At 36.6% G+C, this 15,829-nt stretch overlaps 1 protein-coding gene across 1 annotated transcript; it reads left to right on the forward strand.

The window, feature by feature from the left end:
- Positions 1-297: 297 nt before the first annotated feature.
- Positions 298-8,894, forward strand: LOC121372150 (8-oxo-dGDP phosphatase NUDT18-like). The gene is made up of 8 exons (XM_041498421.1): positions 298-510; positions 1,067-1,190; positions 1,605-1,765; positions 4,716-4,836; positions 6,155-6,251; positions 7,068-7,214; positions 7,630-7,735; positions 8,309-8,894. The coding sequence occupies exons 2-8, from the start codon at positions 1,085-1,087 to the stop codon at positions 8,570-8,572; spliced, it is 1,002 nt and encodes a 333-aa protein (XP_041354355.1). The 5' UTR covers positions 298-510; positions 1,067-1,084; the 3' UTR covers positions 8,573-8,894.
- Positions 8,895-15,829: the final 6,935 nt, after the last annotated feature.

Raw genomic sequence — 15,829 nt, forward strand, 5'->3', positions numbered from 1 at the left:
AATAATGTAAATGGAATACTGACAGCGCAAAAGTTCTATACTGCTCAGTACTGAGTAGGGTATACGTACATATTCTTTTCAAACTCCTATTTTTGGATTGTACCTTGTAGTACATTATCGTACATTAAACTTAATTAAATTAAACTTATTACAAACTGCGCAGACATTTTAATTTTCAAGGGTCATATATATTAAATTAAAAAAATATTGCAATCTTTGTGCATTTCGAAGTCCGGAATCAGCCGAGGTCTTCCGATTATCAAGGGAAGAGTACTCTTGTTATTTCGCAATGACAGGACTTCAGAAGACTTGTTTAACTTTAATGAAAAGATGCTATATAAAATGAACGATTTACCGTTGTTAATGACAGCAGTTAGACTTTAAAATGAAATACTATTTGTAAATTATGGAAGATATAACGACATTAAAATATTAGAACATAATCAGAATAATACTTATGTTCTTGTAAAATAATTTGCCGTTAAACGAAATTTTTATACCCAGTCTTTTGTGAGTTTTGTATATTTCAATCATTGTACTAATTATTGGTTTACTTTTCATATATTTTATTATAGTAGAACGTTTTGTAAAAAAAAAAAAAAAAAACTTCTTTCTTTTTAACAGTAAGTACTTTCAATGGTTTTAATTATTGGAGATTTTTTCTGGCAAATGATTTGGAAATAACAAAGAAATGCAATTTGTGTGTGCAATTTACAAATCAGTCGGCTCAGAAATCATTAACTTGTAGTAAATTACATATGGGTTGTTTTTCATTCACATTACTGATTGCTATATTCTATTTTTAAAATATGTAATAACATAATAATGTTATTATTCACATTAGATATGGTCTATTTTTAAATATGTGTAATAATATTCAGTTTCATTTACATGTAATACAGGTAAGTTCATTCATGTTAGTTCTGATATGCTCTGCATTTAAATGCATGTGATAACATATAATAACAAGAATGAACATTGTAGGAAGGAAATAAATGTTTGTTTATGATACTTCAGAACCATGTTTAATACAAAAAGAAAACAAAATGACTTCTTTTTGTTTCAGAGACAAAAATAAATTATAATGGAGTCAACAGAGTGGGTGTGGAGCCTTGAAGCCTCCATGAAGCGCCTATTGTGTGGACAGTCTGTGCCAATTGTCGGTGTTGATGCAGTCAGCGAACAAGCAGGTTTGGTTGTTGACTCAGTGTTTTGCCCAGGTTCTAGGTGGACCCAGGGCCTTCCTGTAAAGTTAACCAAAACTGGTGTCAGTAATTACAGGGGTTATATTAATTTGATTTTTAACTTTGAAAAGCTTTTCCATTTCTTAGGCCTGACTGACAATAATTTTTCTGGGTAAAACTAACATGCGCCGATTTACTCAAGATTTTGAAATATAAACTCCTGTGTTGCATATAATATACAGTATCCCTGGATCAGCCCAGTCTGTAATAAGAATGCATCTTATCAATCATTGATTAAATTAATTATTGTTAAACGCACATGACCGAATTTACAAAGCCTGTATTTAAGAAAAACAGACTTCATAAATTTGGCTCTTTGTGAATAAATAACCATAGACAAAATGTATACTTTCTATTCAGAGTCAATTAAACTGATAACAAAGTTTAACCTCTGCTACATTGTTGCTGGGGTACTGTTTAATGAGAAGGATGAAGTGTTGATGATACAGGAGTCAAAGAGGTCTTGCTACGGGGAGTGGTACCTGCCAGCAGGACGCGTGGAGCCGGATGAAAACTTCAAGGTATATTAGCATAAACACTGTCGAGAGAATCTGTTAAACATACTACTATTATTAACATAATATAGAAGGGCTGTTATATTTATATTATACATGTCTGTAGGGTGTGGGATGTTTGAAGAAATAAAATTATCAGAATCATGTAAATTTGTTCCATTGTAAGGTCTAAAGTTGACACACACACCCCACCCCTTGACTCATTCAAACCATACTTAAATGCAAACTAAACTCTAATCCTACATATATTGCATTTTTCCATGTTTAATTTTTATCTAGTTAATTTAATCTTAATGAAAAGAAAACTATGCAGTGTCGTGTTACAGGTTTCTTCTCCTAAGTTTTGGAATATGTGTTTCGCTTTTCCTTCCATTAAAATTAATACTACACTAATTGTGGCCTGGTGCTTATAAAACTTTTAGAGTCTAGACTCGAGATTCTAATAGAGTCTGAGACAGTAACGTCTTGACAATTCCATACAAATTGTATGTGTGTGTAATAGCACCAACAAACACGGTAGTCGTTCTTGATGCGTTTATTCATAGGTTCGAAGTTCAACATCATAAAAATAAAAGCCCTATAAATATAAAATATATAAATATTAGTTACAGAAATATTAACATAATTACATTTTCAAAAGTTTAACATTTCATAGTACATAATCTTATCTCACATATATAATATGTCATACCTATTACATTAGTACATACCAATATACATTATATATATTAATATATACCAACACATGTATACATATATAATGGCATACACAATATAACATCCATGATAGAACATACATATATCCTTTATAATAATCTTGGTTATAATGTGGGTTTTACCTACCAGGTATATGGACCTGGGCTTCCAACAGGTAAAACTGTCCATTCCGTCTATCAATATCCTTTCACCTGCATATAAAAATTACATATCTTAAAATAAAATATCAAAACCATACTACAATACGTTACAAAACCATGGTAATTCAAACCACCATAATTTAATGTCGTCTAAATGAAAACACATTTCCTAATAATATAAAGCCCCCAAAATGTTATTAAAATACATACAGGTAAACAATGAAAATAGCGCATACCATAAATAGTAATTATAACCCTGTTTTAGTTGATCGTTAAAGATAATCTACAGTAAACGTTAATACGTTCATACCAATACTAAATATAAATATATTATACAAGAACTCCTTACCATAAAATATAAAATTACTATTAAATAAAAACTCACTAACCTGACGACATCCCGATCCGACAACACCCAGTAATAAGTGATAACGTTTCCCCAACACACTGTCTATTTATGTAGTTACATGACGGACAAATCGTGCGTGTGCAATAAGCTGCAGTGCTACGTGTTCGTGCAGTTAGTGTTATCTATGCTGTATGCTGTATATCGATTTTGTACCCGATAGTGCAATCAACAGATCGTATTTTCTAAATTTACATTATACTTTAGTTGCGGCCAACCTATTACATAAAACATTAAACATAAAACTATGTACATACATAACACTCCCCCATAATAAACCATCTACCACATGTGTGACATCATTAGAGATGGAGTCTGGACTCTAAGGCCCCGTATCCATAGACTGTTCCCTTGTTCCGTATTCGCTTGGGACCTTGTGACGCGCCATATAGATAATGAACCTTTGTTTTGCTTATTGGCCGTTCCCATAGGTTGATCCCGGGGAACATGTGGCCTTGTGCACGTCACGTGTGACCTACTGACTGGGAACACAAGGAATGAAAATGTTCATTCTTTTTCATACGCCACAAGAGCATACAAGCCACTTTGGTGTTGATAGTCTTGTGAAGCTATTCTCAATATGAGTGAAGCTGAATTTATTGAGGAGGTGACAGGACATGAGCTGCTGTGGGACCCTAAAAATAAGGATTACCATGACAATCGTAAACAAAATAATTTTTGCATTAAAAGCTTTTGTGATTTCCTTGATTTCCATTCTGTTCAACATTTGTTTTATAAGATAATCACGTGTTGATAAGTAGAATAAATCAGTAGTGCACAAGCCACAGGGAACATGCTATGGAGACAGAGTATACGAGGCCAGGTCACAAGGTCACAACGTCACAAGGGAACAGTCTATGGATACGGGGCCTAAAAATGGTTTTATAAGCATGGGCCCAGGGCTCTGTGTAATAACATGTAAATGGTCATAAAGTAAAATAACAATACAGGTTTGTTATCTTTTCATCAAACTTTTTTTTATAATTTTTTACATTTTCACTTAGTGCATGTTCCTGGATTGCTAAAAGATTTAAAGAATGTATTTTTTATCCTTAAAATAAATAGTGATAGTGGTGTTTTATAACAAAAACATGTCATGATATGCAGATTTCATTCTGTTTTTTCTCATATTGACCTCTCACTAAAAGCTTTCCTCTCACACACACACACACACACACACATACCCATGGACATCCCATAGCCAACTGAAATGCTGTAACTTTCCAATCTTTCTACAAGTTCCACTTCTACCACTTAAATTGTTACAGTCATATGACTACCCCTTCTTTCCTCTGGAGCTATTGATAAACAATCTGGGTTTTCTTCGTTTCATAAATCATTGCTGGACATAGCTGAGTGGTAAAACTCTCTCCTGATGTGCTATGTCCCCATCTGTGTGCCCATTGGGCTACATTTCTCATTCTACCAAGTGTACCAAGACTGGTGTATCAAAGGCTGTGGTATGTGCTATCCTGTCCATTGGATGGTGCATATAAAAAGATCCCTTGCTACTAATGGAAAAGTGGTGCATACTTAAACTGAATGTGAAAATTACCAAATGTTTGACAGCCAATAGCCAATGATTAATAAATCAAAGTGCTGTAGTAATGTCCTTAAACAAAACTAACCTTTTTCATAAATCATCCATTTGATCCATTTCACTTCTAATGAGCATGTTATTTATGTGTTACAGGATGCTGTGATACGAGAAGTGAAAGAAGAGGCGGGACTGGAGTGTGAACCGTCAACCCTGCTGTCGGTGGAGTTTGGAGGGGGACACTGGTATAGATTTACCTTCACCGGGAAGGTCACTGGTGAGATGGGCACAGAAACACCAACATAACACTGTTTTACTTTATTTCAACAGTTATCTCCTCACAAATGTTTCTTTATATACTGTAATTCTGGGCCCATATGCATGATATGCATGGTAAATTTAAACCCTGATAACTCCTGTATCAGCATTTCAGTTACATAGAAGTGAAAAGTTAAGGTTTGTTTTGTTTAATGACACCACTAGAGCAAATTGATTTATTATCAGCTATTGGATGTCAAACATTTGGTTTAGAGAGAAAACCCACTACATTTTTCCATTAGTAGCATGTGATCTTTTATATGCATCATCCCACAGACCATCTTCATAAATCAAGGCTAATATTCGTTCCTCGTATTCAGCCTTGATACATGTCGTCAAGAAATCATGCTACAAAATGCTTAAATTTCATTGGATGCGATGAGATCTGATTGCAACGAATCGCAACGCTCCTTATAGATTCCCTTGTTATTGTAAACAAAGATGGCAGCGTCAGCGTCAGGCGGTTAATTTTTTATATTGCTTTCAAGATTGTCACATGTTTCCGATGCTGTGATTGGTCAGCGATGTCATCGTGTAAGGGACATAATTGGCGTTACACATTTTCTTCCAATAGAGGGCGCTAGTAGTGGATATCAGTAATCTTGACTACATGTATCAAGGCTGAATACAAGGAACGAATATTAGCCTTGATTTATGAAGATGCCCACAGACAGGATATAGCACATACGAAGGCCTTTGATATACCAGTTGTGGTGCACTGGCTAGTTTGATATATGTTACACACAGATAAGGGCCCTATCCGGTCAACATGCATATATGGACCCTGGTGTGTAATAACAGTACTGTAATAATTTTCGAAAACAAATCAATTACAGCCATTCCAGTTGTTTGATGATAAAAGTAGTTTTAGAGTTTCTAGGGGCAGGATTTAGCTCAGTTGGTTGAGTGCTCGCTTGAAGTGCTAGTGTTGCAGGATCAAACCACCTCAGTGGATCCATTCAACTGATTGTTTTTTTCTCATTCCAACCAGTGAATCACAACTGGTAAAAGGCCATGATATGTGCTTTTCTCGTCTGTGGGAAAGTTCATATAAAAAATCCCTTGCTGCAATAGGAAAAATGTAGCAGGTTTCCTCTTGATGACTACGTGTCAGAATTAAGATATGTTTGACATCCAATAGCCAATGATTAATTAATCAATGTGCACTAGTTGTGTTGTTAAACAACACTAACAGACTTTTAGAGTGTCTCAAGAAAATATTCCTTTCTGTTGCATTTGCATTTCATCAAACAGTGTTTTAAATTGTTATATTGCAGGAGGTAAGTTGAAGACGGAAAGTGAACAAGATGCGGAATCGATTCAGGCTAAATGGGTGAATCCTCACGAGGTCAGGCTAAGACAACTTCCTCTTCGGTGAGTCACGTGATTACTTGTTAAGCTTGCCTGTAAAAACAATTATTAAAATGTGTCTATTATAAATAGATTCACCAGTTTATAAGTGGGTTGGTATATGGACATTATATTGTGTTGCCTTTACGAATTAAAAAGACAAGATATAGGTATTACTTTTCTGAAGAAGGTGGTGGCATTAGCATCAACTTTTGCATTAAAGGTTAACGTCAAAGTTTTGTCTCACAAATTTGAAGTCTTGAATCATTAAACTTGATGTGTAGTTGCATCTATGGACGTACATCATGATGCATGTAAAAACATATTTAAAAATTAATTAAATTAACATTTTAATTGATTTTGTTTTTAAGTTGGGTTTTTTTTATCAAGTTTTTAACATCCATTGAGATGACCATCTATGGACGCAACTGTCATCAACATCGAATAAGTTCATAGTATGCAAATCATTTAATTCTGTGGTTTCTTGTTTCACCATATTATGTATTCTCCAGCTAATGTGGATGCCAGGGGTTCTCTATTCTCCCCAACCTGTAGAGCAAAGTGAGAAAAACATTTCACCTCATTGGGTCCATAAAACCCCATACTTTTTGGTTTGGTTCTCGGGGTTTTTTTTTTAAATACATCCCAACATCACCCTACCCAACTCTGGATAATACACACTTTATGGAGACAAAAAATGTCTGTATCTTGCATAGCACATCTATACAGAGCGATGATTATTGTTATTTTCCAGTACTTTTGATATTGTCCGCCTGATAGAGATTGTTATTTTCCAGGTGTTTTGATATTGTCCACCTGATAGAGATTGTTATTTTCCAGGTGTTTTGATATTGTCCACCTGATAGACATTGGTATCCGTCACAGACAGTTGGCGCCAGATGAACGACCCTTAGACTTGATGCCAGCCATTCAGTCACATGACCATATGATAATGAGATGTGTCATAGTTCACACAGCATCCGATGGGTAACTTGTTGTTTAAATCTTTTCAGTGTGCTGTAATTTTGAAAGATCTTTATTTATCTATTTATGCTAAAGTTCCTGATTCTGGTTATCAGGCATCGAAATAAGCCATGTGTCTGGTAAGCCATGTACAGGTTACGACAAAATACAGACCTGGTAACCTGTAGGTTATATATATCTATATTCCATTATTACTTCACAGACACACTAATACTTTGTTATTCATTCAACTTTTGCTTGCATTATCAATTTTAGCAAGTAGCAATGTTCTGAAATGTATCTGAATATTCAATTTGTAAGTAATATTCATTAAATAGGTATTATATTGCAAGTAATGATTAGCCTCACATTTTATTATAACTGGACTAGGTTACAATAGTGGTACATATAGTTTTCTTCCTCTTTTTTTTTTACACAGAAAGCTGAATATTTTAGTGAACAAGGGAGGCAATGTCCATTTTCCATGTGCTAGCATAGCTCCAAGAGATTTCTCTTCAGATGTCTGTATTTTCCGTATATTTAAGGTAACGTTTCTTTTATTATTATCTTCTTTATGATCTACCATGTATCTTAAGAATGGTATTTAGGCTTCAGCAGGAGAATTTTAACCCCCATCCTCCCCTCTTCCCCTCCATTAACAAAAGGGTACCTGTCAAGTCCCAAAATCAGTAACATGCAATATAACTACAAAATATAGCAGTCTATCCCAATATCGCTCATCATATCACATTAGTAAGCCCACCCCCATGCTTGACATGAAAAACATAAACTGATTATGTACATTCCTTTAATAAAGAATTTGGGGGTCATTTTCAAGTTCGAGGAAAGGGGTGCACACCCTTGAACCATTTCTGAATTTTCATCAGACTTTGTCATGCTAAACATTTCAGTCTTTTTCTTCTTTTCGTTCCTTCTTGTAATGATATCACAAGGAGATGTTTGCTGCCAGGATGAATATCACAGTGACACGGAGGGATTCCTGGTCTCCATAAAAAACATCTTCTGTGTTTTCCAGTGTTGGCCAGTGAGCATCTCTGAGTTGGCTGTGTTGTTGGCAATATTTCAGTTATAATTTATAATTTTGTTTTCCTCTTCAGATTGCCTTTGGTCAAGTAGGCCTCTCCGACTGTGTGCCAGATGTCTGTGGCCTTCTGTCCGTGGAACATTGTGGTATTCCAAAAGGAAAACATGATGGAATGTGTTTGACAATACTTGTGACCGTCACCTCCAAGTCTGGCAACCTGCTGGATGTGTTGACCCCGGACTACGCATGGTGTTCTCTTCGTGACTCTGATCTCTTGTTAGATGTTAAAGACAGACTTGCTAAACAGAAAATTGTGACTTATATTAATCGACATTAAAGGTAGACTAACTCCAACAAGAGCCTTATGTGTTGGAAAGATGCATACCCGGACCACCAACACATACTGACACTTTAATAAATGAAAAACGCATAATTTTAGAATTAATAAAAAAAACGTGATTATTCCTGCTAACTGGGGGCAGCCATTTTGTTTCGTTTTTGTGACATCCGGTGGTATAGCTTGGGGCGAAGTGACGTCAGCTTAGATCCAACTTCTCTATTATACACAGTGTAAACGAATGCTCAAATTTACGACAAGGCGCTTCGCTTTCATCAACCTGACTTGTAAAACAACATAAATGACTTGATAGTATAATAAACTATTTAACTAAATATATTTCAATTTGCATCAATATAACGAAATGGAGTTATAGTATTTTTTTCTTTTAAAAAATCCAAAGAAAAAATGCATATTATTAGGCCTATTTGTAGGATACGTTCGAGCAAAAACGACCACTCACGATACCCAAGTGATATTTTTCTTTTCTCTGGGACTATGTAATTGGTCAGTTTTGTGATTTTAGATGGGAAAGTCTACTTAATCAAGGGTTTTACAGAATTACTTACAGTAATAAAGCTGGTAAAGTCCATTACAATTTGAGGTTATCACACAATACCCTGTGATCTTAATAAAAGAGGCACGTCTTTTTAGTGTGTCTAGACACAGTGTCTAGGGGCCGTCTAAATATACATCTGCCAATCAAGAACCACAGGTACAGGCCACGGAAAGAAAATACCAATTAAGCAAGAAAACACTGACTATTATTTCAGTACGTGGGTTAATTTATATACAAAATATAATCCAGTTATTTCAACACGTTGACAATGGTGGTTTATTTTGTATTGAAAAATAAACCACATATACACATTGCTGTGTTACTGGGATAGATATTATTACAGAACATTGCGATGCATCCGCAAAAATCAGGTATGTTTTGTTTCTTCAGTATTACGTAACCACCAGTTTGCTAGAGGGATGGTACAAAATGGCTGCGCCCGTTATATATAATAGCCATCACGTTTAACCGTTTTATTACTTAACTATACGATTATACTTGTTAATATTAAGCAATAATGTGCATTATGTATTGTTGAATATGCACACCAGTTCAAAAGCCTTGCTTTAGCATTCCTTTAACATCATCCATGTGCAATAAAATGTTTTTTTATGTTTTTATTTCTTAAAGGAAGGGACAATTAAGGCATTTGGCCTGGTATGCATATTCAACGATATATAATGCACATTATTGCTTAATATCAACAAGTATAATCGTATAGTTAATTAATAAAACTGTTAAATGTGACGGCTATTATATATAACGGGCGCGGCCATTTTGTACCATCTCAGTGAGTATGCCCTCTGGCGAGCTGGTGGTTACGTAATACTTAACGTTAACGCCTTAGAACTGGAGAAACACAATCTACCTGGTTTTTGTAGGATAATAAATAGTCCTACATTGCACTGTTCTGTAATAATACACATCCCAGTAAGCCAGCAATAAGTATATTCAGCACTATATATATTATTTTTCAATACAAAATAAAATACCATTGTCAAAGTGGCTACACAACAAGCCGAAATATTAACAATGTTTTGTCCATGCATTAACCTACGCACTGAAATGATACACGGAGTGTTTTCTTAGTTAATTGGTCCATGCTGTTAGTTGCTTCTACCTGTGATTTCTGATTGGCAAGTGTGTATTTGATTGGTAACCAGATGAGCCAATTAACTGATGCTGTCTAGACACAAATATACATACCGGTATTGTGGAATATTACCTGTCGCCCCTAAAATGGTAATGGACATGGTTTATTACTGTAAATAGTTCTGTAAAACTATTGATTAAGTAGACTTTTTCATCTAAAACCAAAGAACTGACCAATCACGTAGTCCCAAAGAAAAGAAAATCATCACTTGGGTATCGTGGGTTGTCGTTTTTGCTCCAACGTAGCATATCAATAGGCCTAATAGTGTATATTTTTCCTTTGGATTATTTAAAAGAGAAAAATACTATAACCCCATTTTGTTCCGTTAATGCAACTTGGAATATATTTAGTTAAATAGTTTATTATATTATTACGTCATTTATGCTGTTTTACAAGTCAGGTTGATCAAAGAGAAGTGCCTTGTCGAAAATTACTGCTTTTGTTTACACTGTACATACAGGAGATGGTCAGGAGCTGACTTCGCCCCAAGCTATCCAACCGGACGTAACAAAAACAAAACAAAATGGCTGCCCCCAGTTAGCAGGAATAATCATGTTTTTTTATTAACTCTAAAATTACGCGTTTTTCATTTGCTAAAGTGTCAGTACGTGTTGGTGGTCCGGGTATGCATCTTTCCAACACATAAGGCTCTTGTTTGAGTTGACCCTACCTTTAAAGGCATATTGTCACAGACCGCTGACCTATTTAATGGTCTAACAAAGTATTACCTGAACAAATATAATTTGATTTGTCCCTAAATGTACTTTATTCAACCATCTTCATAACCACCATACTCCATTTATTAATGATATATTTTTTTTTAAATAATTGAATTATGGCAATGGTCCATAATTCAAAAACTAAAATTGCCGAGAGGGATGACATGGATTTCACTCCATCATGGTTCAGTTACGGTGATGCGATAGCTAGATTTGGTTTCCAACATATACATATACATTGTGTTTTGTTTTTTTATGACCTTATTTATTTCCTTCTAAACAGTGCCTCATGACTGGTATATTATTCATTCATTTATACTTATGTTTGTGCTTATATCCAATTAAGGGTCAAGCACACTGTCTTGGGGACACACCTCAGCTATCTGGGCTGTCTGTCCAGGACAGTGGGTTAGTGGTTAGTGAGAGATAAGTGGGTGTAGTGTTGTACCTATCCATCAAGTCGTTAAAAACTTGCTCTGGATAGGAGCCGGTACTGGGCTGCGAACCCAGTACCTACCAGCCTTATGTCCAATGGCTTAACCACAACACCGTCGAAGCTAGTATATTAAAGGTAAGGGTATTACTGTCCTGTCTGTGGGAAAATGCATATAAAAGATGACTTTCTTCCAATGGAGAGATGTAGTGGGTTACTCATCAAGTGTTTGATATCCAGAAGCTGATGAGTAATTCAATCAGTATGATGTGATAATGACATTAAAACAAACAGGCGGGATGTAACCCAGTGGTAAAGTGCTCACCTGATGCATGGTCCATCTTGGATCAGTCCCCATCGGTGGGCCCATTTATTTCTTGTTCCAGCCAGTGATCCCCAATTGAAGTTACAAAAGCTGTGGTATGTACTAATGTAGCGGGTTTCCTCACTTAAGGCTATGTCAAAATTATTAAATGTTTGATATTCTATAGCCGATGATTAATAAATCAATATTCTCTAGTGGTGTCATTAAACAAAACAAACTATTTGGCATGTACTATTCTTCTGTGAGATGGTGTATATAAGAGATACCTTGCTGCTAGTGGAAAAAGAGTAGCCTATGACATGGCAGCAGTGGGTTTCCTCTCATTATCTGTGTTGTCCTTAACCATGTATTGTCTGACACAATATGTCATTAATGTTGAGGGTGTTGTTAAATAAAACATTTCTTAAAACAAACTTACTGTGATACTATAGCTCTTCCTCAGTGAAGGAGTCTGGGCCGTGTCGGTGGTGTTTTTATTCTAGAAGTATTCGAAGTTCCAAATTGTTTACTGACCCGAACTAGGATCCTTGGACACTTTATTTTACTGCTTCCTACAATGCTGTATTAGATCTGATTTGGGGTGGGATGTAACCCAATGGTAAAACACTCGCTTGATAAATCCCCATTGGTTGGGCTATTCCACGTTCCAGCCAGTACACCACGAGTGTATATCAAAGGCTGTGGGTTGGTGCATATAAAATATCCCTTGCTACTAATGGAAAAATGTAGCATGTTTCCTCTCTAAGACTATAATGTCAAAATGATCAAATATTTGACATTCAATAGCCGATGATTAATAAATCAATGTGTTTTTTACCTTAAAATGTGTAGTTCAAAACAGGTGGAAATATACCAGAGCACTCATTTCAAAGGCTCTATGCAAGGATTATGGTCCTGACCTCTCTCAAATTGCTTCTCTGAAAGTAGCAATATACCAAATAGCATCGCACTCGGTCAAAGTTCGAAGTGCATCTAACTGTAAATGTCGCATTAAATAAGACCATGTTTTTCATTGGTGATATATAATATACTGAACAGCATTGAAAACGCACCACCAGTTGATGCTAACAAATGTGAATGGGGCCTATATCAGCATTAAAAATATTTATGAATAAGTACCATACTACCTTATAGACCATGCATGTCGACAATAACTTACAAAAACGATTGCCTGAACACTCCATGAAACCACACCAAAACAACATATTGCATGCATAGCATGAAAAACGTAAATTGAATGTGCAAATCAAGCTGATTGGTGCAATAAAAGATGGTCTCTGAAAAGCCACTTTCATTTATGAAGTAGTCTGAGAGAACGTTGAACAAGTGATAGCAAGGTTGACAGCTGAGGAACGTGAACATGCCTATAGAGTCATCGCAAAGCGGTTTGGATGCCACCATTCAACAATCACTAGACTCCATAGGAGATACTAGCAGACAGGAACCACCAGGGACCGTCCACGTCCCGGCCAACGACTAGATTGCCATGTTGTTCGCCTCCATATTCGTGATCGAACGCTGCTAGATGCCAGGACTGCACCAACTGTTCAAGGTCGACGAGAGGTTATCAGCGCAGATACTGTGCGTCGCCGTCTTCGCTCTGCTGGGTTGCGTGCTCAGTGACCATATGTTGGACCTATTCTGACTGATCGACATCGAAATGAGCGCCGACGTTTGGCAGGAAGGTATCGTCATTGGAGATTACAACATTGGCATGGTGTGCTATTCTCTAACGAATCCCGTTTCTTTTTAAGGAATACCGATAGTCGGTTGCGGGTGTGGCGTAGGCGTGGAGAATGTTACCACAATGACTGCTTTGTCCAGACAGATCGATGGGGTGGAGGGAGTATCATGGTGTGGGGCAAGATCAGTTATCATCACCGAACAGCACTCCATGTTTGCCGTGGCAGAATGAATGCCATTTACTACCGGGATAACGTCTTGCAAAATCACGTCATTCCCTTCTTTCATCGGCATCAGGATATGCACACATTTCAGCAAGACAACGCCCGAGCGCACACAGCACGTGTTACAACACAGTATCTTTGCTTGAATGACCAGCACTGTCCCCTGATTTATCGCCAATAGAGTCTTTGGGATTATCTTGGTCAACGCGTCTCACGTCGTCCACAAATGAATAAACTTAGAGAACTGGAAAAGGCACTACAGCAGGAGTGGAATGCTATCTCCCAGAACACTATTCGCAGACTTATCGGGTCGATGAGAGGACGCCGCATGGCTTGTGTTGCTGCAGATGGTGGTCATACGCGCTATATTGACTTTTCATTGTGACCCCACGTGTCTTTCATACATGATCAACTAATCAATGATTGTGCATCCTTTTTTGTTTGTTATTATCAATCATCCATCTATTGCTGTTCACATCAAAAACATTTATTGCTCAGGTATTCTTTTCGAAATCCAAACATTTCTTGGTGGTGCGTTTCCAGTGATGTTCAGTATATATGTGACCTGTCGCAAACGTTTGCTTCATCTGGCCAGTATATTCCTGTAATACCAATGTACCAGTTACCATTGTATTTGAAATGTGAGGTCCTACAACAATAGGATAACAATTTTGTGTGTGTAGAACTCGGTATCAACGACGTTTCATTATATATTTGAAACTCAGGCTTGTGTGCAGAGGGCGGTTTTCGTGGGTCGAAACCCGTTCCTGCTCAAGTAAATTTAGTTTTTTCAATACATTTTCTGAGAAAGCATATGTCTCGACCCCCCCCCCCCCCCCTCCCACACACACACACACACACTATAAACTTCGCTAGCCAATCGACACCCAATAAAGGCCTACATCAACATTTCCGGTACATTAGTGGAAGGAGCTTAATGCCAACGTATGCTTTTGAAACAATTTGTCGAAAAGATTCAACCCTGGCAAAACTTACATTTTTCAATGTAATTTGACGAAAAGGACGGTGTAACAACAACTAATATATATATATAGACCCTATACATGTGTGTGTGTGCGTGCGTGCGTGCGTGCGTGCATGTTTATGAAAATGTTCAGAATGGTCTGAAACAAAAATGAAAACAGTGTTGGTGGAACTTTTTGTTAAAAAGTCACAATACTTATTTCATTTTAGGTACAAATCAATTTAGTGTTCAGGTACGGCTGTCCAGGGCACAACTTCTGAAAATAGGGCCTACTTGTAACACATACATTCATTAATTGTACATATCCAAGAAGAATATGTCTAAAGGGTAGTTCATTAAATACACATTTAAATTAAAATGAACCGGTCAAAGACATACGTGGAATTAAATTAAATATGTGCCACTTGGATGGAACGAAATTTTGATGTGTGGGGTAAGTAGCTTACGGAGCAATACTTTTTGGGGGAAAAGACATTCTGTGGACAGCGTCAAATATTACACGATTTTCTAGCATCCATTCTTTCCATTCCATTAACTGGAACAGGAAATAACCCGATAAGCATAAGCGTACGAGACCTATGTTGACCTGTACGTGGCACATCGATTTTGACAGATAATGTGATTTTTTGTCTTGTAAGAAATAAAAATAAAACATAAGTGCGAGTTTAGGCCCTACTTAGCAGTACCGGTAGCCTACCATTGGCAGATCCAGAGGGAGCGTCAATGTGGTCGCGTGACACACACACACACACACACACAGCCCGTTTAAAGTGTCCCTTTTAATGACTTTTTTTTTTTTTTTTTAATTCATCATCAACAATACACAATATATTGCCCTTAAAACGTCTGAGCATCTTCATTTCAAAGTTCTCTTCATCGCTAGGCCCATAAATTTGCCTTCGACAAACTCAAATTGCCTTTTTTAGAATTTTGGTGAACAAAATCCCGGCTCCGCCCCTGTCTAGCTTAATTATAGGGGATAAAATATAAATGTTCCAGGTAGGTACGGTCCTGGGCCCATATTTTCAAAGCAATTTTAGCCTACGAAATCGTAAAATTATCGTAAGCTATGACGTCAGTATGGCGTGTGCTGTAGTGACGTCACACCCTACGATGGTTTTACGATTTCGTAGCGCTAAGATTGCTTCGAAAATATGGGCCCTGCTCTTCAGATTA

This window comes from Gigantopelta aegis, chromosome 4 (genome assembly GCF_016097555.1).
Source record: "Gigantopelta aegis isolate Gae_Host chromosome 4, Gae_host_genome, whole genome shotgun sequence".
NCBI classification, from domain to species: domain Eukaryota; kingdom Metazoa; phylum Mollusca; class Gastropoda; order Neomphalida; family Peltospiridae; genus Gigantopelta; species Gigantopelta aegis.

Coding starts and splice junctions, on each gene's coding strand:
- LOC121372150 (XM_041498421.1), top strand. CDS start 1,085: ATGGAGTCAACAGAGTGGGTGTGGAGCCTTGAAGCCTCCATGAAGCGC. Junction 1,766..4,715: donor AGCCGGATGAAAACTTCAAG/GTATATTAGCAT, acceptor TATGTGTTACAG/GATGCTGTGATACGAGAAGT. Junction 6,252..7,067: donor CTAAGACAACTTCCTCTTCG/GTGAGTCACGTG, acceptor GTTATTTTCCAG/GTGTTTTGATATTGTCCACC.